Below are 23,473 nucleotides of genomic sequence, written 5' to 3' on the forward strand. Positions count from 1 at the left end.
TGATTGAAAAGATAGACATTTAAATAGAACTTTCTAGTAGCTATTAAAAATCGAATTTTTCTCTGTGGAGTTATTCCAGTTTTTATAATTAGTCCAAAAAATAAAAATATATAATAATAAAGGTAGCATAAAAGGTGTAAATTTTTGTTTGAAACTAGCGTTTTGCGACGACAGTAATTTTTACAACGGCGGTGAATGATTCCGTAATTTTTTACTATCCTTTATCGTGTGACAAGATTTCACATTATTTTCACATAACAAGATAGAGAGGGAGAGAGATTTCTGGGAACGACGGATGGACCCTCGGCAGTAGCGTTTCATTATTACAGTCGAACGCAGCCCCCGCTGGCTGACCCTCTTAAATTTAATTCCCTGTTTCACTCGGACGTCAGCTATTTAATATAAGGACGTTAGCATGACGGACAGCCGGCTGGTCCTTTAAAAATGATTAACCTACGCGTAGGTAGGCCAGCGATGAAAAATGAACCCTTTTTCCGAACAAAGGCGACGTTTAATATCGTCCTGCGCCCAGGATCGCGCCATCACTGAATACACATCTCGTCCATGCGTGATTGTATATATGCGTGTATTTGCTTTCGTGCGTGTGAACCTGACTTCATCACTCCAAACGACTTTTTACCTCCTGCAGTCACCGCTCAGGGGTGAGTCTTCGCCACGTTGTGACACCCGGTGCAATTAGGGCCAAATCCAAAAATCATTTTGCACTATAATTCGCGTCCATTTTACAGCGACAAATTTCTACGTCGAACCGAGAGACAATAATACAGTTCATATAACACGGGGTGCGCAAATACCGAAGCATTCGGTATTCAACTTCAGCAGTTGTATGATCAAATATCAATCAGCCGTCTGCGTTGACATTCTATTCTCAGCCGTCATAAGTGAAATCCTATTAGACGCGGGTACACATTCGTCTGAGATTAAACAGGTCGATTATTCAGCAGGAAGTCAAGCCGAAAATTCTGATCCTGTTGAATAGAATAAGCGAGAATATTGAGCGTTAAAAATTTTTTAACATTCTTTTCGGGTCCTGCAAAATTCGACTATTTTTTCTTTGTTTTTTTTTTTAAGAAGATATTTTTCAAAGAAAAATTTTTCACTCTGTCGTATGTAATTGAACGATGCAAATCTTTTTTAAATACGCAAAATGTGCCCGCGTCATCAGGCAGGACATCAAGTCAGCCTGAAGCAAGGTTAGCGAGAGTTTAGACAGGACGGTGACACGTCGAGTTGACACGCGATTTGTCATGCTAACGACCTTCTATTAATAATCGCAAATCCATATACATGGGAGGCGGAATTCACGCACAAGCCGCGCGGCACCGGTGGAAAAGTAATTTTATTTAAAAAAAATAAAAAAAAATAAAAAAAAATAAAAAACCATGCAATTTCCGAGCCGAGGTATTTGTCACGAATTTAATATTGCAGCGGATGGTTCAGCTTGGTGTTCGCGTTTCGCTAATTACACCTGCAGCGATAGTAACCGTAGATCGCCAGACACAATTTTTCTAGGTTTTATTTAATTTATTTTTTATTTTTTTCCCCTCAATATCGCAGTGTGATTATCCTCTGTATTACGACAGAAAATTTTTATGCAAGAGGAAAATTGGTACTTACAATTAATAGACAAAAAGTTCGCGAGCATGATTATGAATATTTTTGGATTATAAGTGAGGCGGCGGCGTTGCAAAAATTTTTCTTAAATGTAAGTAAATTAATAGCCTAATTAAGCATTGAAAATTGTTGGGGGATCAGGGTTAGAACCGAATTATGAAACCGATATCGAACCACCGCGCAAATTCTTCTTGACTGACGTATGAATGAATGATATTTGATACCTGCTATTTAGCGGAGCTAATGAAAAGTCTAGATTGCGATGATTATACCGACAATAGAGCAGACCGTGTATGTAAACAGACCCTCGAAACTACGGTACGTATGTGGGTAGATTCTGATTCATTCACGATTTGCCCTGCGAGCCCCTCGGGGATCGTTGCACGTCTGCATCGGCGTGACGTACGTGCGTTTAACTTTGGAGAGATTTTCATCAGGCACAGGATTCGGATAAAAGTCCTCCGGTTTAATCAAACGGAATACAAACTGGGAAATACGAATCACCCGACAGATTCAATGCAGCTTCTCCCGAGCTCTTTCATATTTCCTTTTAATTTCAGTTTCTAATTTTCCGTGAGTGAAGATCTCTTTATTCCTTTTCATCCTTTTTTATGGATTTTCAGTCCGAGACGGAATCTAATTTTCTACGATAAAGAAAAATAGTAAAAAAATAATATTAATAATAATAATACATAAATAAAAATGAAACGAAGCAGGAGAAAAAGAGATGCGAAGGACAGAAAGAAGGAGACGGAATTTAATTTTCGAACTTATGAGTACCGCCGCAGATGGCTAGAAACATCGAAGACTTATTTGCCTTGGGGATAAAAGCTTTCCGCGTTGTAGACCGAGATCAAAATTGCATCATGTTAGCAAAAGAAATTAGATTTCCTCCCGGCATCTTGAAGCTAGTATACAATATATTTATACACATACGTACCTACCTTAGGTTCATACGAAACGGTAAAAGGGACAATTTAAAAATAATCCAGAATGCAGGAATATATCAAATATTGAATAGTTATTAACTCTCCCAAAGGCATGCATGAAAAATGTCTGTTCTTTGCTTTTAGAATTCAACTTTTCTTATTCAGAGCGGCGGTTTTTCAGTGACGAGGGAAGGGGGGTTGCGCGTTTGGGGTGGTAATCGATACTTGGAAAAGCTTATAGGTACCCACATATATACTATACAACAATGAGCCATTGTGTAGAGAATTTTAATATCCATTTCAACAATGTTATTTAATCCCGCACCTTGTACATAAATTACACTTCCTGCACAATCTGTATACATAATTCTATACATAAATACACGTAACGTAAATGTTGATAGTGACATTGTAATAAAAAATAATTTCCGCCTACGTCTGGAGCAGCAAAGCGACTCCAGCCAGAGTCCATTTGGCCGGTTTGTCCTTGGTCTTCAAATTGAAGGTCCAAACGTAGGTTGGACCGCGAGTCCTGGTCTTGTATACGGGGCACTCATACATGTTCCTTAGATCCTGTTTGTCCTGGGTGATAGCACGGACGTTTATCACAGGCATGGAAGGGAAGAGTTCCTTCGGTCTGGAGTCGACGATGATGCCAGTCTGCACGTCCCACCGCGCACCCTCCATAAATATTCCGTGAACGTGGGCCCCCTCTCGGGGTGCGGAGCTGTTTAGAAATTTTCCTAAACCATTGTACAAACTAGCCTCCACTTAAGTGGTAAATAATAACTGACGAGAGTCGAGTTATTACGGTAGTTTTCCTTAATTAGACCGTATTACGCGCCGCAAAGGGTTAAAGGGTCGTACTTGACTCAATTCGGGATTACGTCGAGTCCTCTCGTCGTCATGGCTCGCGAATAAGCAGATTTGTCGCGCAAATTAAACAGCAGCGTTATACAGGCCGCGTAGCCTCTCGTACGAATGACATAAATACGCGAATAAACATCGTGTGAATATCCGCAGCATCGTGCACTCGGTGAATTTAATTACTGACCGGTTTGAAAAAGCGCTTTTGAATTATGCTGAAAATATTTACCAACCGTATTTTTCGCACCAACGCAAGGTGGCATGGTTTTATACTCACGTGAATTCTTCTTTGTTCTTTTTCGTCACGTCGCACTGAAGGCACATTTTATCCAGAGGCAATTCGTACCTCCTTGCCGTCGACTGCATAATCGCAGTCAGCAACGATTGAGGGTTGAAAAAACCAGCCAGCCACACCGATGCTGGTAACTAGAACAGGTTCGATCAATTTTGATCTCCGTCCATGCTTGCGAACAAAAACACCATCCGCATAATTTGCAACTCACGACAAAGTCCGTAGACCAAGTTTCGAGTTCTCTCAACCTCAGCAGCAGGTCGACAAACCAAGCAGTCAGGCCCAGAAGAGAGGGATAGGCCCTCTGGGCCCATATCGGCGGAACTTGGTCGAAGAAGAGCGCGGTCTCGAGGACTTCCATGTCCGAAGTGATCGTCAGTTCTCCTTTAAGACCGAGGTCCAGCTCGCGGAGGCTTCGCTTCATCTCGCCGGTGAGATAATTCATTCTTTCGCACTCCTGGAAGGCGACGATCACGTAAGGCGTTCGTTCCTCCACTTTACCCATTATCTCGATCATGTTGAATTCTTCCGGAAGTTTTTCCATTATCTCATCCAAGATTTGCTTCACCTTATTAAACATGATTAGACGATTAGTACGCACATCAGCCTGTGAAATTACTCCACGAACTATGCAAGACTCACCTTGTCTTCCCGCGTCACCGTTTGACCTCCTGAACTTCCGGCGTCTCTTGGCTGCATCTCGAACACTGTTCGAAACAAATTCTCCGACGTCGTTGTGAGGAAACCAATCTCTGCGTTGGGATGGAGTCCGTACAAGTATGGAGACTCTGGCGGCATTGCCTCGTCGATGTACGTGTGGTATCCGACCAAATCAGTGTTGGGAGGCGCCGCGAATCCTGAATATAGAATGAAGAAGGAATTGAAAGCGAGGATCTTTATCCGAATTTATTTGCTACACTCACCTGGAGCTAGCTGAAGTTCTCCGTCGACTAAGTCTGGCTGCATTAATTCTTCGAGGTATGATACGCACAGTCTGCGATCCCAGTCGTCGGTGATGTGTCCGCCGTACATGATCTCCCCGAACAAGTACCTGAGGTCCTCCCAGGGCACCTTAGGACTCGCTTCCAAATAGTTGTAAAGCACGCTGACGCTGATGTTGAGGTCGCCGACGTTGAACGGATAGATTTTGTTCCAACCCTGAGGGCCGAATTTACGCCGCTCTGCGACCACAGCGTGGAAATAGCACAAAGAAAACAGTATCGCCTTGAATTCCGCCTCCTTGCCGCACATCTCGAGCGTTTCTTGGGTGAAATTGTCCAGCGCCTTGTGCAAGTTTGCTTGCATGCCAGTGGGAGGCTCGTTCGTGATCTTGATCGAGGATTCCAGGATACCCTGCCAATAAGCGGTGGAAAAAATTTTTCATGGTTATAAACTCATCGATTTTCACTGCGGTTTTAATAAATGGTATACAAACTTGTGGTATTATGTGACCAGCCGCGGAACTCGCTGGCTCAGCGCTCATAAAAACTCTGTAATCCGGATGAGAGCCTTCGGCAGCAATTTCCAACTTCTTCTCTAACAATGGCAGCCATTTTTTCACCAGATGAATATTTTGGAGAACCACCCAGTGGCCCATTTTCGCTGCCTCGTCCATCGCTTGTTCGGCCACGATCTCCTGCCCCTGGCCAAGAGACACGTTGTGGAAATTCTGGGCGTCGAAAGTGAACCCTAACTTCCGGCCCAGGGCTTCAACGTCCTGTTTTGTGGAGGGATGAAGGTAAGATACCCGCAAAGATTTGCATGGAATTAGGTATAGTTTGGAACAGAAGTCTTCGCGCTACAATTTGCGATGTAGCTCCTCTCACCTTCAGAGGATTTACACCTGGTGATAATATGAAGAATATCGGTGTTGAGGGGCTGGTTTCTTCGTAAGACTTGGCGAATTCTACGGTTCGACCTTCGACGTATCGAGCGCCAAGTTTTTCCTCGATGAAAGCTGAAATCGCGTAAGTCATTCTGTCCGGACGCAAAGCTCTGAGCATGCAGAGGCGTTGGAGGGCGGTTTTGTTCTTCCATTCCTGAGGGAACTTCTCACGTTCCGGACACTCGCATTCGACAAGTTTCTTCCACCGTTTCGAAGAGCTTTCAATGTCTCGGTCAAGATTTCTTGAAAGAGTTGAAAAAGGGCGAAAAGAAACGAAAGTTTATCGACCGTTCGACCATTCCTAGTAACCGAGCACTTACAGCCTGGCTAAACTCGAACACGGACTTACCGGAAGTCGTCTCTCGTAGCCAAGCTTCTTATTCCACCCCAGCTGGTGTTGGAGAGAAATTCAACCGGCGACGTAACGTGCGGGGTAATTGGAAACCTCAACAAGAAGTCCAGGTCGGGGGCCAAGATTTCCCCGTTGGTTAATAGGATCTGGAATGCCATCTGAGACACAAAAATGAGCTTATCGCACTCGAACAGTCCCCTCGTCGTGTACATGAACACGGAATACGTTATGCACTCGATGAGATTTTTCACTCGGCCGGTAACGTCGGGCGCCGGATCAGCCTTCAGTATGGCCATTTGAAAAACGACGCTGAAGGCTTTCAGGGAGAACTGGTATATCGGATTTATCGTGTTCAAATCGTTCAGAATAAAGTAAAGCAACGAAGCACGAGCTGCTGCCGGTCGATAGAGTTCACGGGCGGCATCTATCTCCTTGCTGGTTCCCCTGGCCTCTGTAACCTTGCACTCGACCTCGGCAGCCGTACGTTTAGTCGTCTCCAAGTTTTCAACCAGCGCCGTATCCCCGAGGACGTTACTTCCGGCTGAAGACAACCTGCGGGCGAAAGAATTTCAAATTCGATTCACTTTCGATAACGAGCGACCTTTACCTTGAGAGGAGAGAGTCTTCCAGTCCGTTCAACGTGATTTTGAAGTCATTTTGCTGCCTCGTTAGCTCGGCCTTGAGCTCTTCGAGGTCCGGTCTTTCGGCTTTGACTACTTCCGCGAGCAGCTGATCTTCCAAACCGTCTCTAGTCACTGTGAAGTTTATCAGAGTTGTCTGCGCCTGCATTTCTGGCTTGTAGTGAGGGTTTGCCAACTTTGTGTGAAGAAGCAGCCTGAAGCTCGCGTTGTACTCCACCTCCTTGTCACCGATTTTTATGGCCCGACCCTTCTTTATCAAGTTACGACCTAGCAGAGGGTCGAGAACTGGATCGACCGTCTCCCCGATATTTTCAACCAAAACCGTGGTCCCGCTCGACAAAGACACTTCGATTACTTCCAAAAAACCTCGTTGTCCCAGACGAATGATCCGCAAATCGTCACCGTACTTTTGCTTTATCCATTTTATTCCCTGCAACTATGTAAGCCGAATTTGAATAGCTGTCGGTAAATCCATGATCGAAGGTCAGTACCTACCTGCGGGTCTATCATCAGTGGCCACCTGTCAGAGTTTGTCAGAATTGTCGCGTTTTCCGTCGACATTCTATCGTTGGGCAGGCTTTCGTTGTTCCACTTGGCTATTTGCGTGTCGTCTGTGAGAAGGGAGAGCGGGTCCAGACCTTCTGTTATCGGCACAGCAGGCTCCAGTGTTCGCAAAAAGGGAAACCATTGTTTGTTCTGAAGATCCAAACGGAATTGCTTTGTGAAACAACCGACGTAAGAGATAAACGCTGTTACCAATAGCACATCGCCCGGCAGAGTCGTCCCTTGCTGCATGAAGCTAAAACAGTCATAAACTCAGTGTGAAACGATCAATAGTCTAGACTCATCGGATACCACTATCCTCACTCATCATATCTCACTTTGCCACAGAATCGGCCCATCGGACGTTCTCTGAGGCTAAACCACCGACCAATCTATTAGCCAATTGAATCGTTGCATTCGTCGCGTCCGCCTCTTGCTGACACTTCAACTTCTCAGCGACAGCTTGTTCAAAGTCCGCAGTCAATTTTGCAAGTTGTTCTTCCAGTGACTAAAATTACAGAAAAAAAAAATGACGACTGCATCCGTCGGACTTCTTGGACAAACATTTTCAAGCTAATCTTTGAAACGCTTAAAAGAGGATTCAATTTGACTTACAGCCACTTTTCGTTTTATGACGCCGAGCTTGTCCTGAGCTGCCGCTAACTCAGCGTTCGCTTGAGCCAGGGCTTTTCGCTTTGGCTCAACGTCGCAGAAGACTTCATAGAATTTAATAATATTAATAACCCAAGCACAGAGACCAGCAGCGGCGGCAGACTTTGACCTCACGAACTCTGGTTCGAATTCAGAATCCTTTAGGTATGGTTGTATGGCCTTTATCACTTCCGGGTGGATATTCTCCTTGTCGTAATTGATCAGGGCGTCCAAGAACGTGTCGACCTTAGCCATGACGATCTGAAACGAGAAGAAAACGCCGCCGTATGAATGACCCGCGGTCCTTACCCGATTGTAGGTCCCACCTTAGCCGCCTTCCAGCTTCTATCTTTGGCCACTTTACCGCCAGGTGCCAAGAGCACCATTACGGCTGCGGTGACATTGGTCACAGCCCCTGGCGGTGAACCGAACGATTTCAACTCGGTTAGATTCGCTTTATTGAGAGTATTCAAAGCTTCTTGGGCAGCCAGCAAAGCCGGCTCGGCTTTCATCAGGTCCACCTCACAGTCCTTTTGTTTTTTCGATACCTCCTGGGCTATTATGGCGACCTTCGATTCCTCCTCGTCAGCTGATAGGAATTGTTAGAAAATTATCAAGGGATTCTGAGGCCCCCGCAGAAGGACTTTAAGCTAGCACTTCAAAGGTGTGAAATTACATCAAGTCTTACCCAGAGCCTTTTCCGTTTGAACTTTATCTGTCTCGACGCCGACTATGGCGATCAGAGCATCCGCAGCGTCGTTCTTTTGCTGTAATTCGATTTCCTGAACTGCCAATTTCTCCTTTAATTCGTCTACCTGAGCCGCCGTCGACCGCAGTTTCGCTAAACCGTTTTCAAGACGCTCTACCCGTCCTTGAAGCTCCTTCGATTTTGCACGCAAAAGCTTGGTGTACAGGCTGATTTGCTCGAGGAAGGATTTCGGAGTTGTATAATTGTATCGCCGTTCACTTGCCAAGTACAAACGACTCGCTGCGTTCACACTGGTATGAGCATGCGCCATGAATCTTGCCGCTGATTCTCTGCAGTGAGTTAAAAGTTAAAACGCTACTCGACAAGGTCGATATATGTACACAAACCCGCTTTACTCACCTATGAATTTCCGGCAGCTCGTTAAGTTCCTGCAAGAACCTTTTCGACACAGACATCAGAGCTTCCTGTGGCCATTCGTGAAACCAGTTTATCGCCGTGCAGTTTATAATAGCGGGGAATTTCCTCGATCTTACACGTAGGGTCGAACCAACGGGTGAAAAGCAGAGCACAATTCTCAGCTGTCGTCTAACTCGATCGATGAAGAATTTCCAGCAATTTTCACGAGTGTCCAATATACCAGCTCCCTTGACCTCGTTCCGTACGCCTGTGGGAATAAAACGTGCGGTATATCAGTCGGGCGCGTGATTTATTCCGTTACAAATTATGCGATCGATTCTAGTCACCCGCTATTATATTCTCAACCTCGTCTTCGGGGAATAAGTCGGGAATTTCACCCGAGGCTAACATGTCGTTGATGAGAACCAGGAACTGTTCGTTTGGCACCTGGGCATCCGTCATCAGGAACATCATCCCGACGTTTTTTAGACCGGATTTCGAGTAAAGGCCGGCCAATTCCATTCGCAAATCCGTAACCCCGTATCCTTTTTTCAATTGTATTTGCGCCACTTCAAGCGCGCTTATGAATGCTGCTAACCGAGACAGACTTTGCTTTCCTGAACCCCCGACTCCCACAAGCAACGCGCTTCCTCTGGGCGATTCCAATATACGGTTTATGCGACACACGTGCATCATCGCATCCTCAAAAAGGACCAGATTCATTGCCGCAACTAGATCGTTGTAGCTGACCAACGCCTCGGTCAGCAGACGATGCAGTACAGCCCAATCTGTTACTGGCATGTACTTGGGGTCTCCAATGCCCCCTGGAAAATTCAAGAATTTGGATCGAGTTCATTGGGTTTGTGATTGCTGCTAATGCAGTGTATCGTGAATAGTGGTATCCGTGTGAAATACGTTACCTGCAAAGTGGCAGTAAATGTTTGGCTTTTCGAGGATCGCGCTTTCGTCCACCTCCTCGACATTTTTTTTCAAAATATCCAACTGTAGTTTCGAGAACGACTCGATATCCTTTTCGTCGGTCAATTTGTCGCCGTAGACGCGCTGCGTTTCATGCATCCAAAGTCTGATGACATCTATGGAGCCTTGCAAGCATTCGTTTCCACTGAATAGCAAGCCTTGGAAGCAATTCGATAAGTCCCTGAGGTTGAATATGTAATGGAACTTAACAGCCGTCGGCAAAAATACTTGGGAAGAACGATGATGCAGCTGAAGAGACGCTTGAATGATCGGGTTGCAGAGTTCAGTGACGGTGAGCGGAAACCTAGAACAATCAAGACTCGGTTAATGGTGAAATCTATTGGTTTTATTCTTCTTTTTTTCTTCAGTCGTACCTGTGCTCAACGTTTGCAAAGTGCTGAGACAGTATGGACGCGTAGATAGTAGTCAGAGATTCCGTGTTCGGAAAGCTAACTGCAAAAACGGAGAAATGCCGTTGGAGTCTGGGATTTATAGTAAACGATCCGGCCGTCGGATTCATGCAGCTCACGTACTGGCAGTTGTGGATATCTTTCAATGACAGCTTTGTTCTGTCGTACCAATGGCCGTAGTCTAAGTGCTGACGGATCAAAGTGTGGGGCTGGACCGTTCCGTACGTGTCTACTTCCGGCATATTCATATCGTCGATAAAGTACACCAGCGTTTTGTTTCCGGGGGGTCCATAGTTTCGGCCAGCCTTTTTCTCCAATGGTTTCTCAAGGATCTTTTGAAGCATCTCTGAGGATGTGTAAAAATTGAAGGGAACATTCGCGATTGCGTAATTCTCCGAGAGCTGCAACAACTTCTCCGATACCAAAACCGTCTTCCCGCTTCCCGCTGTCCCGACCAACATTACCGGATGCTTTTCCGACATCAGTAAGTCCAGGAAGTACCTTATCCTGATAGATTCAGCGGTGTAAACTAACACGGCCTGCAACGGTATTTCCGGGTCAAGTTCAAACTTCGGCAAACGTTCCGTCCAGGGAACGAAATTCTTCGTCTCGTAGTCGATGAAGTAGTCGAACACGGTTCCTTGCGACGGGAATTTAACTTGCTTGAATTCATTTACCCACCATTTTGTGAATTCCACGCGATAGTCGACCGTCTGATCCTGGAACATGGACGATCCAAACGCCCAAACTGCGGCGAATACGAAATATAGCTCATAATGTTCTTTGGTAAAATCAACGGCGGTTAAGTCTGGCTGCAGAAGACAGTTCAGCAGATGACAGAGCATTTCTACGTGGGCCATGTCAGCGATCGGTGTTATCTTCTTAAATCTTGTTCTCAGCGTTTCCAAACAGGGCGGAATGTACTTGTCGAAAAGTATAACCAAATTCGATTTCTCCGCCGGTAAAGTTCTCGTTTCTATCCAACTGGTTACATATGGATTCCAGCCCAAATCCTGAGGGTTGATATACAGAATACCGGCTCGTGACACGGTCGCCGGTGTTGCCGTTCTGAGGTTTGATATTTCGAAAAGCAATCGCATCGCTGGAGTCAAAGCTATTCTCTCGTTGCTGGCAAGCGTCAGAACTTTATTGTCGTCCATCACGGTATTCAGTGACTCTATCCACATTGGATCTATGTCGCCGTCGAGTACGATCCACTTTGGATTATCACCTCCAAGATTTGCCTGCTCTCGCATTATCACGGAAAACAGACCGTCCTTCCATTCTCTGGTAGCTGGGTTTATGATTCCGAAGAGTTCATCGTTCGTTACAGCCTTTGGGTTCAGGTCATTGTACATCGGTTTTCTCTTGATGTTCTGATACGTCCTAAACAGCGATTTCCAAACTTGAGTCTTTCCAGAACCGGCTGTACCAACCACAAACACGGAGTGTCTCACCTCCAGCAACTCCTCGAGTTGCACGACTTTCAGTATGAAACCATCCTCGGGCTGAAGGGACAAATCCGCGGCTGCTTGTTTCACGGTTTTCTCAAATTCCAAATCACGTTTTCTGGGTACGTCTAGGGCGGGAAACAAGTCGGCGATAAGTCCCATGAACACGGGAAAATCGTCTGAAACGACTTTTGGTATATTAAAATCTCGTAAAGCTCGCATCAGGACTTCTTCCTCCGGCCTTCCGGGGTCACCGCGTTTCAAGCTTCCAGCAACGACTAAAACTGACTTTATAGCTCTGAGCCCCCAATCGTAGTGATCCTGCTTTGAAAGCAGCTCCTTGCACAGTGTGTACAGAGTTATGAATTTTCTCGCGAGTATCCTCGCCTCCTGGAAACCCTCAGCGACCAACATAATTTCACAAATCAACTCAAAATCCGGGACGACCATTGCGCAGGGTCGAAAAAGAGCCTTCAGATTTTCCGGCAACTCCGTCCGCCCAGCGTATCCGGGATTCATTGTTATGAATATTCCAACCGATGGAATCATCGCGATTATCTCGCCCATGAAATTGAACTTGTCCTTCTTGTCTCTTATCGCATCTTGGACGGACTTCACTTGGACAGCGACCACCGACAATACTTCCACCGAGATTCTATTGAACTCGTCAAAGCAGCCCCACGCGCCGGTCTGGGCCAAACCTTTGTAAATATTCCCACAAGACTTGTAATCCATTTGTTCCGAGCAGTTGAAAACATAAACCATTATTCCCAATGCCCTGCCTAAGTCCTTGGTCGTCTCAGTTTTTCCTGTACCAGCAGGACCAGCAGGACCACCTCCCATCACCAGATGTAAGGACTGCGTCAACGTTATGTAGCATCTATCCGTCAGCGGAGTGATTACCAACCTGCGGTTCGAAGGTGATAAGTTATTAAAATCCTCACGCTTACCTTGCGGGTGTTTTACATCTTTTATACTCACCTCGGTGTGTTTCCAAGATATTCGTGGGAGTATCTAAACTGCGCGTCGCAAATATTTGCAAAGCAATCTTTTTCCTTTTCGTCCCATCTGTGACGGAGTTGACTCTGCCATTGAAAAGCTTGGGCGGTTTCAACCTTGGCTTGAACCAACTTGGCGACGACATCTCTCGAGTGAACATCGATCGTACAAATCGTCATTACTTTCTGTCTGTTCTGCTTAGTCAGCTCCCCCAGTAGGAGGGTGATCAGAGTGCTCAACTGGGATATCTGCTTCTTCAAGTAATCCTTTATGGCATTGTCGTACCCTTCCTCGAGCCTCGAAAATGCGAGGTTTACCTCGGTTGTCCACCAGATTTGAGTACCGCATAGTGAGACTTGCGCTGGGTAATCGAAAAGCCATTGCTCGCGCGGCTTCTCCTCGTAGGTGACGACCGCCTCTCCAAAATAGAAGCGGATTGTTGCTCTCATGGCATGTTGGAGACGATTTAGCCAGACCTCTACTGGTCCAGCGCAGACCATTTCGCAGTTAGTGAACTCCACGTACTCACCGTCTTTGGCATGCATGCCTGGCAACAGAACGATGCTCAGTCATTACTCGATTTGGACCGATCGCTGATGCGTTTCTTGTACTCACCAAGAACACGCCTGGGCGCACCTTCTTCGACGTCAACGAAATTGAGCCGGGCCATTGAGTCAAACAGCTTGATCAAGTGTCTGGCGACAATCACTGGCTGATTACCGTTCGACAAAACGTCAAGAAGGTCGCTGGAAGATACGAAATAAAATCTAGGAAAAGCCAATCGTTTAGTCTCCAAGTATTCCGCGAGTGCTTTCTCGCATAGAACAAGTTCCTTTTGTAGCTCGTCTAGAGCAGAGAGCAAACCGTCTCGATTTGTCGCCTCGACTACATTCGGTGTCTTCGCCATATCCTGCATCATTTCTTTAAACTCTCCATCTATTCGATCGAACCGCTCAGAATCTACCGGCAATTGACGACGGATATCCTCGGAGGACATGAAAATGCTTTCCAGATGCATCCAAGTACGCTGAACTTCGAACCAAACTGTCGTGACTTGATCGGCAATACAAAGTTTCTTCTGCCAAGTGGAAACTTCCTCCAGAAAATGAGCGATGAATTTCGATGTGATAAGATTCTGCAGTTGAACCTAAAGAGGAAAAGAATTCTCATTCCTTGTAAAGCTTTTCAATGCACCCGAGCAACATGTGCTCGAAACTCGACCTGATTCTCTTCCAGTGTTTCGATCAACTCTTCACTCGCTCGTAACAAGCTTGCTCCAGTTCTAGAATGAATCTCCTTCTCAAACTCCATCGCCGACCACGTCGCGTTTAGTTCGCGCAAATATTTTTCCATAGACATTTCCTTCACCGCTTTGTCGACGATGTTTTTCACCTCGTCTTCGCATTCGTGTAAGCTCAACTCGAGCAAATCAGCCAATGTCGTCGACGCATCCATGACGAAGCGAACCTAACATATATGCGAGTTTACTAATTGAAAAAATGACGTTGTTAATACCTCACAAGTGCTTTACTAGGATCAAGTTCGAGTTATGGAGTGGTTTGAATAGTGCATAATGTCATATGCAGGTGCTTAATACGGTTGCGAATAAATCAGAATGGAAGTGAGGAAAATGATGTATTATTTTTATATGGTTATGTTTATTTTGTCAAAAATAAGATTGATCAAGCATTATGTAATACAACAGGTACAATCACAATAACGGTGAGATAGAGGCAATATAAAAGGTACGAAATTATGCATTAAATGATATTGAAATATACGTTGATGTTCGCTGTTTATCGTTTCTAGTGCATAAAAATAATGGCGATGGGTCGAATGAAGGTGTTTGCTAGTTTATTGAATACCATTATTAACTGTACAAGTGTGAAAACGGTCATTCGGCCATAACGAATAACGTAATTCATGTACACTGTAGGCATAATATGACAAAAAGCTCGTTGAGACGAGTGCCCTAATGGCTTACCATTAACGGATGATATGTAAAAGTACAAAATATTTTAACAGTAGAATATCGTGCACTTATGTACAGTGGACTTACGGTCATTTCTGGAGTCATGTTGCCCAATTTCTGTAACACCGATAGCGTATGTACAGCGGTGCGACTAGAACTATCGTGAGACTATTGCCACATAGAATTGAAAAACGGGAAATATCCCAACATTTCTGATTCGATAAAGTGGAGAATTTAATAGGTAGATATATTTTTTCATCTCAGCGTTTACCGTGCCTGAATTTTCCTCTCGGGAACGTTAAAACTTTACATTTCAATAGTCTGACGCTCGATTCACGATTCATATAGCCTAGCGATACCTTAGTACTATTCATCAGCTGACGCCAATGTCGTTCGCGGATTGCCGGGTTCTGCAATTCTCCAACAGCTCGCAAAGACGTCAGCATATTTTTCACCGTCGCCTCCAACGAGATGTACGTGTCCCACGATCTCATTTCCTTGTCCAATGCTGTGAAAATTGAGAATATCAGAAATTAAAGTGGTTCACTTGGAATAAAATATGAATCGACGAACGTCGACGTAGAGCAGAGATTTTCTCTGTGGTGTGAAAAATTCATTTTCCCAGTGCAGATCTTGGATTTTTTATACCTCTGATTTCCTTCGCGAACTTTTTACATTCAATATCCATATTCTCAACGTCAATCTTTCGCCACGGGGTGGTTTTCCACCCTTCAATGCTGCTCTGCACAATGTGAACGTAATCCCATAGCTGCTTCAACATTTTCAGCTCTTTTCTGCACTGTCGCAATTGCTTGAAGTCGGGAACAGTGACTTCGAAGAGGGAGGCAGACTCTTGTATATCCATCATCTGCCGCTCCAGCATCGAAATCTCTTTGTCAGCCTCGTCGAGTTGCTTGTAAGGATCCTCACAGCTGTACTTGAAGAATCCGTAACGCCGGAACGCCTCGCGGTAGTGACCAATTGTTGTATCGAAGGCTGATATGCGCCCCCTGATCCTGGACACCTCCCCTAGATACGTATAGACAGCGGATTGAAATGGCATGTATCGATAACCTAGCAGAAAAACACGGTAAGTATACTTACCCGCTTGTAACGGTGCAACTTGTTGTTTCACCATCAACGCTAATTTTTTCGTATTTGCCCATTGCTCCGGTAATTCCTGCAGCAAGACATTCACCTCTTCCGGTATATCTTGATCGTAAAATTTCAAAAGCTCAACAGTTTCCTGGAGAGGTTGAAACATCTCGTCCGTTGTTGGCTGGCGTTCTTTAACCTGCATTAAAAATCCCATTACGCTAACGAGACCCGCGTAATCTCCAGGCTGTATCTGTTGCAGAAGACCTTCGTCTGCGAGCCTGCAAAATATGGTTTAAGCTAGATAGAAACAGATGTGAATACCAAGGCGATGAAGTATCGAAACACTGACCTGATGAAGGAGCCCAAGTCGGACAGGCTGCTGGTAACGCGTTCTACGAGGTGTTTTTTGAACATACTGGACCACTTGCAGACCGTATTTAACAACGACTGTCTGAAGGGTCTAATGTCGACTCGAAACCAGCCGCAAAACACTTTGGACGGATTCATTTCCTCGATTTCAAGGTAGAGTCCCTCGTAGAGATCTATCTGCTCTCGAAACTGTTCCATTCGGGGAGGAGATCGCTCGGGGGCCTTCGGATCCCCAGCAGCAATCATCTCCATCTCGTCAATCGTTAATTGTCGACTGTATTCGAGAAACTGCTGCATCACGGACTCTCGATCCTCGAGCCACAAATAGGCGTAGCCTAAAATCATCGGTGAATTGACGCTGCTAACTCTATGGGATTCCCACACGTTTCTGCTTACCTTCAAATACACCACAGAATTCAGTGGCGTCTTCAACCGCCTTCGCCACGCCAGCAAGTATCTCAGACTTCATAGCTCTGATGTCCTCGTCGTTTTCCATTTCAGCCCCGTATCCTTGCGCGTTTCTACACAATCTCGGAACAAGTGCAGCCATTCCAATCATGTCGTTTAATAGCCCAGCGATCAACTGATCCAGACCATCTGGATCCTCCGGCTCAAGTGACGGAACGTAGAACAGATCCGGTTCTCGCAACTCGAGTTTTGCCTCCAGTAACGGTTCCTTTTGCCCCGATGGATCCATGTTGTCTGCTAGGTAACCCAAGCAGCATCCCACAGCTCGTCGAAGCGATTCCGAGACGATGCCGTCCACGTACGTCACGTAAGTGTCCCAGCTTTCGTTCTCGTTATCATTAGCCTCGAAGAGGGCCTTGTTCGCCGACAGAAGTGCGTGAATTTGTTCCGACGCCTTCTGGATGTCGGCGTATCGCTTCGACACCTTCTCCGTGCGTTCGTCGAGCGACAGCAAAGCGTCCTTTCTGCGATCCTTGCGTTCGATCAACGGCGTCTTTGTCCACGGTTCTAGGATCATGTCTATCTTTTCTACGTTACTCTGGGTCTCCTTCAGCCGCGTCCATAGCCCGTGGACCAGTGTATCTAATTCGGTAATATACTCAAGCAGGCCCTCTGATTTCCAGCACAATTCGTTCTCTCCCCTTGATATCAACGAGTCAATCGTCGCCACTTCGAGCTCGATCAAATTGAACTCGACCCTTCGCGATGTTCGACGGATGTTATTGTACGCGTCGACGGTGCTGCCCAGTAGAGTACGAAATTTTCTGAACGTTTCAGACCGTTCGGAAACCTGAATTTAAGACAATTCTTTGATAGTGGAAAAAGCTGTAGTGGGAAGACATCGTTTACCTCTACAGCTTCGTTAGGTATATCCGCGTGCGAGATGAGCTTTAAATAATTGACTTCTTTGAGGACAGCGAGAAGCTCCTGGTCGAAATTCAAAGCTAGAGAAGAATCCGAGCTTCTGATCAATAGCGGACGATTGAGACCGTCAGCCACGGATTTTGGAACGACTTTAGCCCAGTCAGTGAACAGCGATTCTTCTCTCGCGCACAGAATTTCAATAAGTCGTTCGTGTCGCTTTATTATATTTTTTCCGTCCTTGGTGTCAATGATTCTGGAAAATAGAACTCGAGTAGGTGAAAGCGATCTTTTTTCACGGGAGTATTCCTTTGTAAATAAAAGCGAAAATCTGTGTTCAAGATCAGCCCCCTCATGCCGAGCTATTTCTTCGCAAGCGTACGGTTCAGTGACACTTACGAATGTTGCAGAGCCTTGAAGCACTGCACGGGTAAATCGATTCGCTGCCTCAGCATGCTTGTAAATCGTAAAGCAGCTGCTAGAGGTGGAAGGCTGCTCATGGCGCCACGGGTGCCTCGGTTGAACAGAACTTCAACCATCGTCAACTCGGCATTTAACAGTTCAAGCACTCTTGAATACCGGTCCGTAAATTGTTTTCGAATTACTGGTCTATCCAGGACAGTCCCTGCTATGTTTATAAGCTGAAACCAACGTGATGCGTTCCAATTCATTCGGCGGACTTCAATATGAATGGTTTATTATTTTAGGAGTGTTCTTCGAAAGGGTAGAACGAATGAACTTACTTTGAAAGTGCTTTCCAGGTTGCCGCAGTCGTCAAAAGCCTGACACAGAATCGCTGCAAGTTTACTGTCCAAGTCGGTGATGGCGTCATTGAACCTTTTGCAATCAACGGCGAAGGTTTCGTCGTCAGGCTCGAGTACGTCACTCGCCCTCGCAGAGAAGGATGCGAACAATTGTTGAAACTCTTTAAATACACCGACTACTCTGGTGCTCAATGACCTCCCCAAAATGCCGCCAATTTCGATCTTTTCCAATTTCGAAAACTCAAGTACGGTGTGAAACAACCACTCGATGTCAGCAAGACGTTTCAAAAATGCGTCCAAACGGTGGAAAACTGCTATCGGATTGAACGTCCATGGCGGAGCGTCTGGCTTCATGCCAGGCACATTTCTTCTCCGCTCAAATTGGCACTTGAATTCCTCGAGAACCCCTAAGAGGAAACGCTGCTTAATGTACCTCGTCCCGTTGAAATTTGATCGTAACCCAAGGTTATAACCGTCGAGGAATGGAACCGAATGTTCAATACTTACGACCCAACTTTCCCCCCAACACAAATCTTGTCTCGTTCTATTCCCGCCCGATCCCCAATCCGTGGGAAAACGTTTCCAACGCACGTATCATCTTCCCCGGCAATTACTCACCTCTGGAAATTTTTACTCGTTGCAGAGCCTCGTCAACGTCACTCTGAAATATCGACGAAGGATCAAGGAATCTCCGGGCCTCCTGAATCAGCAGGTTGCAAATTTGTCTTAGCAGGATAATCAGCTTCGAAGAACTCTGGTAATACTTCGACAGGCTCCAGGCAAGTCCCACCGTGTGTATCAACGGGCCCATCAGCGGCTTAGCATCGGCGAAGTCTGTTTCCTCGATGCTTTTGAAGTTCTTCATCAGCGGCGAAAGGTAAAGTGACACTTCCCGCGCCTCCGCTAAGGATGACACGACGTTTCCGAAAAGGGTACGGAAGCAAGGAAAATAGGCGCTGTCTGTTTTCTCGAGGATGATAGCCATCTTCTTCACACGGTCCTCGCGGAGCTGTTCAAATATGTACCTGAAACGATTGTAACGAGATATTTGCGATTTTCATAATTCCAGAATAACGGCAGAGCTCGCCAACCTCAAGTTCGCCAGTCTGGTTGACCAGTATTCCAATTCGGTATTCGGAGTCGGGTTTTGTCCGTTGTCAAAAGCACTGCTCGACTCGTGGGTCACGACGTCGTTGACCAGGTACGCCCACTTAATGACAACCCCTTCGATCGCGCTTTTCAAATACAGATCAACGGCCTCCGGTCCAGTAGTGGAGACCAACCTTTCAACCTCCCCCACCTTCTCGAGTCCCGCTGGCATCGGTAAAACCGTTCTGCCGTTGACCTGTCCTTTGACCTGGGAACAATTAGTGCAAGGACTGTAATCAATGTTTTGACTATAGATGACTAGAGAGTCGAGATTGAATCCTGGCTGCCTTCATATCGACGGATAATTCACTCTCCCTCCCACAATAACCTTCCAAAACTCTGTCTGGTACCTGGTACAACGTTCCCCGCAAAGAATGAACATGCTTGGCCAGATCCTGGACGGCAATCTCTGGAAGCTCTTTGTGGTTTTCCGGGTTGCTCAACAGAGGAGCAAATATTTCATCAACGAGTGTGGCCAGCTGGTCGACGACCCGGGACGCAAGGTCGCCCAATATCAGGGTTTTGATGCATCCAGTCTTGTCCTTTGGTACAGGTATGAGCTTTACTTTAACGGCGTAAGTCCCTGGTGGATTTGAAATTTACCAAGTGAATTGGGTGGGGCGTTTGAAGAAATGGGTATACGAGTGTTATCACCTTTGGTCCTTTGACACGGTATTGGAAAGCCCGACGAGGCAACGAGCTGCGCGTTTGGTGTTAGGACGACAAACAGCGCCGGGGGCTTTGGATTGTCCAGAAAATCTATAACTGTGTTACGGTAATCCTCGGTCAAAAGCAGACGACCCCACTTTTCTGGTTTTAATTTCAAGGACTTCTGCACAAAGGATCCGATGTACTCCAACCGAAAATCCGCCGGAGCATCCGGCCCCGACATCCCTGAAACGTTTCATATATACAAGCTTTAGTGCTCAACAATTACTCCAGTACGAAATTAAAAACATTCTCGTTAATCTAAAATCAGGGTTGCTTGCGCGCGTATCCGTCCTTTCAGTGGATTTCTTACTTCTTACTTGTTTAGTCGGTGCAGTAAACCGTTTATAAACTCTTCATTCCTTTTCCCTTCGTTGATTTCGTTCTATACCGAGAAAGCTGAAAGCACACGGTGGCTCTTCGCCGAGCACGAATTGGAACACTGATTCGATATCAACCCTCGTATGAATTTGAATCGCTATATTGTGTATATATGTATATATAGATATATACCGCTGGAATATATCATACATAGTTACGGGAAGTTGTCCCTGTTTCTGGATTCCTAGATTCCTTATCGAGTCGGATAAATGCGACCCTCACGACCAGGCACAGCCAGTACCGACTCCGAGGGAAGCCGAACGCGACGTTTCTGCTTTTCGAATCCGCGAACAACTCCCGGACTCGAGGTTAGTCTGGTATCGTATCGCGTCGAGGAATGGCTCACTGGAAAATAAAAACGGACTCGTTGCCAATTTTCGTTGCACGCAATCCGTCAGTCAAACATGCAGGTACGTTTCTAACGCTAGCTAATAACCAGACCTAAAACTTCATTCTAAAACCGAAACCACGAAGTTGATCGCGGGAATAAAATTGGCGACGCGAAATTTGCGAATTCAAAAACACCCCACGTGCTTCGGGGGGCCGATTGCCCGCGGCGATGAATCGCGACCGACTGGTTTAGGGCTTGCTGAACAAGTTTCAGGGAGACACGCTCAGGTCGAACTGTCACCCCGTGCCGTGCACTACCGGCCTATTTGCGGCAGCGAGGGGTAGAATTACGTCACGAGATAATAGATCCTCGTACTTTTATAACTGCCCTAAGGTCCCTCGCTGTAAGGTGATAATCGATAAAATGCTAAATGCTTTCAAGCTGGATCAGTATCAACAAGATGAATTTTTGCGATTATATTATACATATATAGGTAGATACAGTCTAGGATGGTTCTTAAAAAGTTCACTTCTGAATTTCGACCCCCTCGCACCTCAAGTCAGATCCACATAATTCAAAAATAATTTCCTCATTCTTTCAGATTTTTATCTCAACTCTAACTCGAGACCCAAAGAGGGTGAATATCATTCAACCCTTTTTTGGGACACATCAAAACTATCGAAGGGATTTGGACAAAATTTGGTATAGGATGGTTTCTTGGGTCGCTGATTACGAATCTGAACTCGAAATTTGAAAATTTGAAATTGTGGATCCGATATGGTGGATTGAAATTCAAAGCGTCATTTGGAATTATTTAAAACTCTGGAATTATTTTTGCATTACGTGAAGTTGATTTGGGAGGCAAGCCGGTCAAAATTCAAAAATTACCTCTTTAAGGACCTCTCTAAATTGTACGGATACGGTATCAACTTTTTCTTTTCTCTTGTAATGAAATGAGCGACAAAATGGATCTCCATGTGATTCGGATCACACCGAAAAATCAAATCGCAACAGATGTGACGGACTAGTTTTACCCCGGGACTTGAGTGGAGGGTTTTTCCTCCTGGCCATCATGAGCGAACAACGGGCAGCAAGGAACGGGCAGTGGCAACTGTCGAGGATTCGAGAGTCGACCACCCGCGAGCCAATTCAATCTTTCTAAAGAGTAAATAATACTTGAAGAGTGGTAGTCCGTTAGGTGCCCGCGTGCGTTCGTCATTGGTCAATATTTGAGATGATATTCCCAGATGTTAGAAGGGAATGGATTGCTTTCATCACCCTAATGTGCCATTGAGCTCGCTCCCGCAAAAGCTGAGGCATATTTTTCGTCTACAAAGAATCTCCCTTATCCAAAGACGACAAGACGGAGACGCGGAGATGGATTGGAAAAAAGTGTAATCGGAGGTTTCTTGTCATTATAATCTGGGAGAATTTTGCGCGGCTGTTAATCTAATTGCAAATTCACTTTCGGCAAACTATGCCGCGATTGCTTAATAATGAGCGAATCCTCAAGGACGAGTTTATTCACGCAAAACGGCTCGGAAAATTCAGAGGCACGAAACTCCCTCGAAGCTTCGTCGGGACTACTTGGATTGTTCCCCGCGAAATTGAAAGGAGCTGACAGGAAATAAGGAGCGACGCGCTCGAATTATCATTCAGGGACCGAAACTGTGTGGGAATGTGAAATTCGAGGGTTTATCAACCGACTGGAAACGACCGTCGAAACGTCTCTATGGCGGTTCGGAAAACTTCTCGACATAAAAACAAGCACGAAATTTCGGCAACCGTCTGGTTTTCGTTAGACGTAATGAATTAATTATACGCCATGTAGCGCACCGCCGGTACACATTCGTTGATATTCTGCTAACATGTAAAAGTTACTTTACTCTGTTCTCTTTTTTTTTTTTTCTTTTTTTTTGTTCGCCAACAAAGTAAACTTTTAATAAGGCAAGTTGCCGTTCGGCTCTGCTCTCTTGACAAAGAGTTGCTACTTGCTCAGATAAAAATTATCAGGCTTAAGCATTTAGTGCTATATAAACTTATAACGAAGGGTGGAAAAATATATTTCTAAAGATTACCAACGGGGTGTATTATTATGTCCCCGATGCCCCCGGCGTTTTTAAAAAAAACGCGGCTCACCCCGTGAGAATGCTTATTTAAAATCCTCAAATATTTACTGTGCTCTGAGTTTAAAAAAGAAGGATCGATAACTCGCTTTAAAATCTGATTTTAATACTTTAGTTTTTATACTTTCGAACAGTTATTTCTTCACTCTCGGAATATCTTTTTACCCCTGTTTTTTTACATTTTCAAGTTTGTATTAAAGTTTCTAAACCTGATTCAAAATACGACTGTCGCTTTCAGGTTCCTCGACAAAACAGTCAGCTATGTCAGGCTGTCACTCTCGTTTCCGGTCGGAAGTCTAAAACTCCCTTTAGATTTCCATCACAGAACATTTCATCGTCCATCTGTCCAGAAGAATTTTTCCCTCAACTATATATATACACCAGTATATTTGCGCTCCCTTTGTGCATTTAGAAACTTGTTTTGCGAACAGTTATTTAGATGGGCGTACGAGTAACGGACCTACTGAATAACGCCTGTATCATACTACACACATTATGCAAGTGTATA

At 45.4% G+C, this 23,473-nt stretch overlaps 1 protein-coding gene across 1 annotated transcript; it reads right to left on the bottom strand.

Annotated features, from left to right (window-relative positions):
• Positions 1-2,637: 2,637 nt before the first annotated feature.
• LOC124408144 (dynein beta chain, ciliary) lies at positions 2,638-19,135 on the bottom strand. The gene is made up of 30 exons (XM_046884876.1): positions 18,889-19,135; positions 18,250-18,677; positions 17,906-18,147; positions 17,495-17,762; positions 16,574-17,435; positions 16,158-16,512; positions 15,815-16,086; positions 15,359-15,739; positions 15,070-15,218; positions 13,960-14,205; positions 13,354-13,885; positions 12,721-13,285; positions 10,253-12,646; positions 9,821-10,182; positions 9,248-9,724; positions 8,904-9,168; positions 8,484-8,833; positions 8,122-8,384; positions 7,760-8,056; positions 7,483-7,652; positions 7,097-7,400; positions 6,568-7,037; positions 5,958-6,512; positions 5,550-5,850; positions 5,159-5,440; positions 4,647-5,076; positions 4,366-4,580; positions 3,935-4,291; positions 3,709-3,857; positions 2,638-3,291 (listed from the first exon to the last, which is right to left on the bottom strand). Exons 1-30 carry the CDS (start codon positions 19,133-19,135, stop codon positions 2,997-2,999), a joined length of 12,483 nt encoding a protein of 4,160 aa, XP_046740832.1. The 3' UTR covers positions 2,638-2,996.
• Between the last annotated feature and the right edge of the window lie 4,338 nt (positions 19,136-23,473).

The sequence above is a fragment of the Diprion similis genome, chromosome 7, assembly GCF_021155765.1.
Source record: "Diprion similis isolate iyDipSimi1 chromosome 7, iyDipSimi1.1, whole genome shotgun sequence".
NCBI lineage: Eukaryota > Metazoa > Arthropoda > Insecta > Hymenoptera > Diprionidae > Diprion > Diprion similis.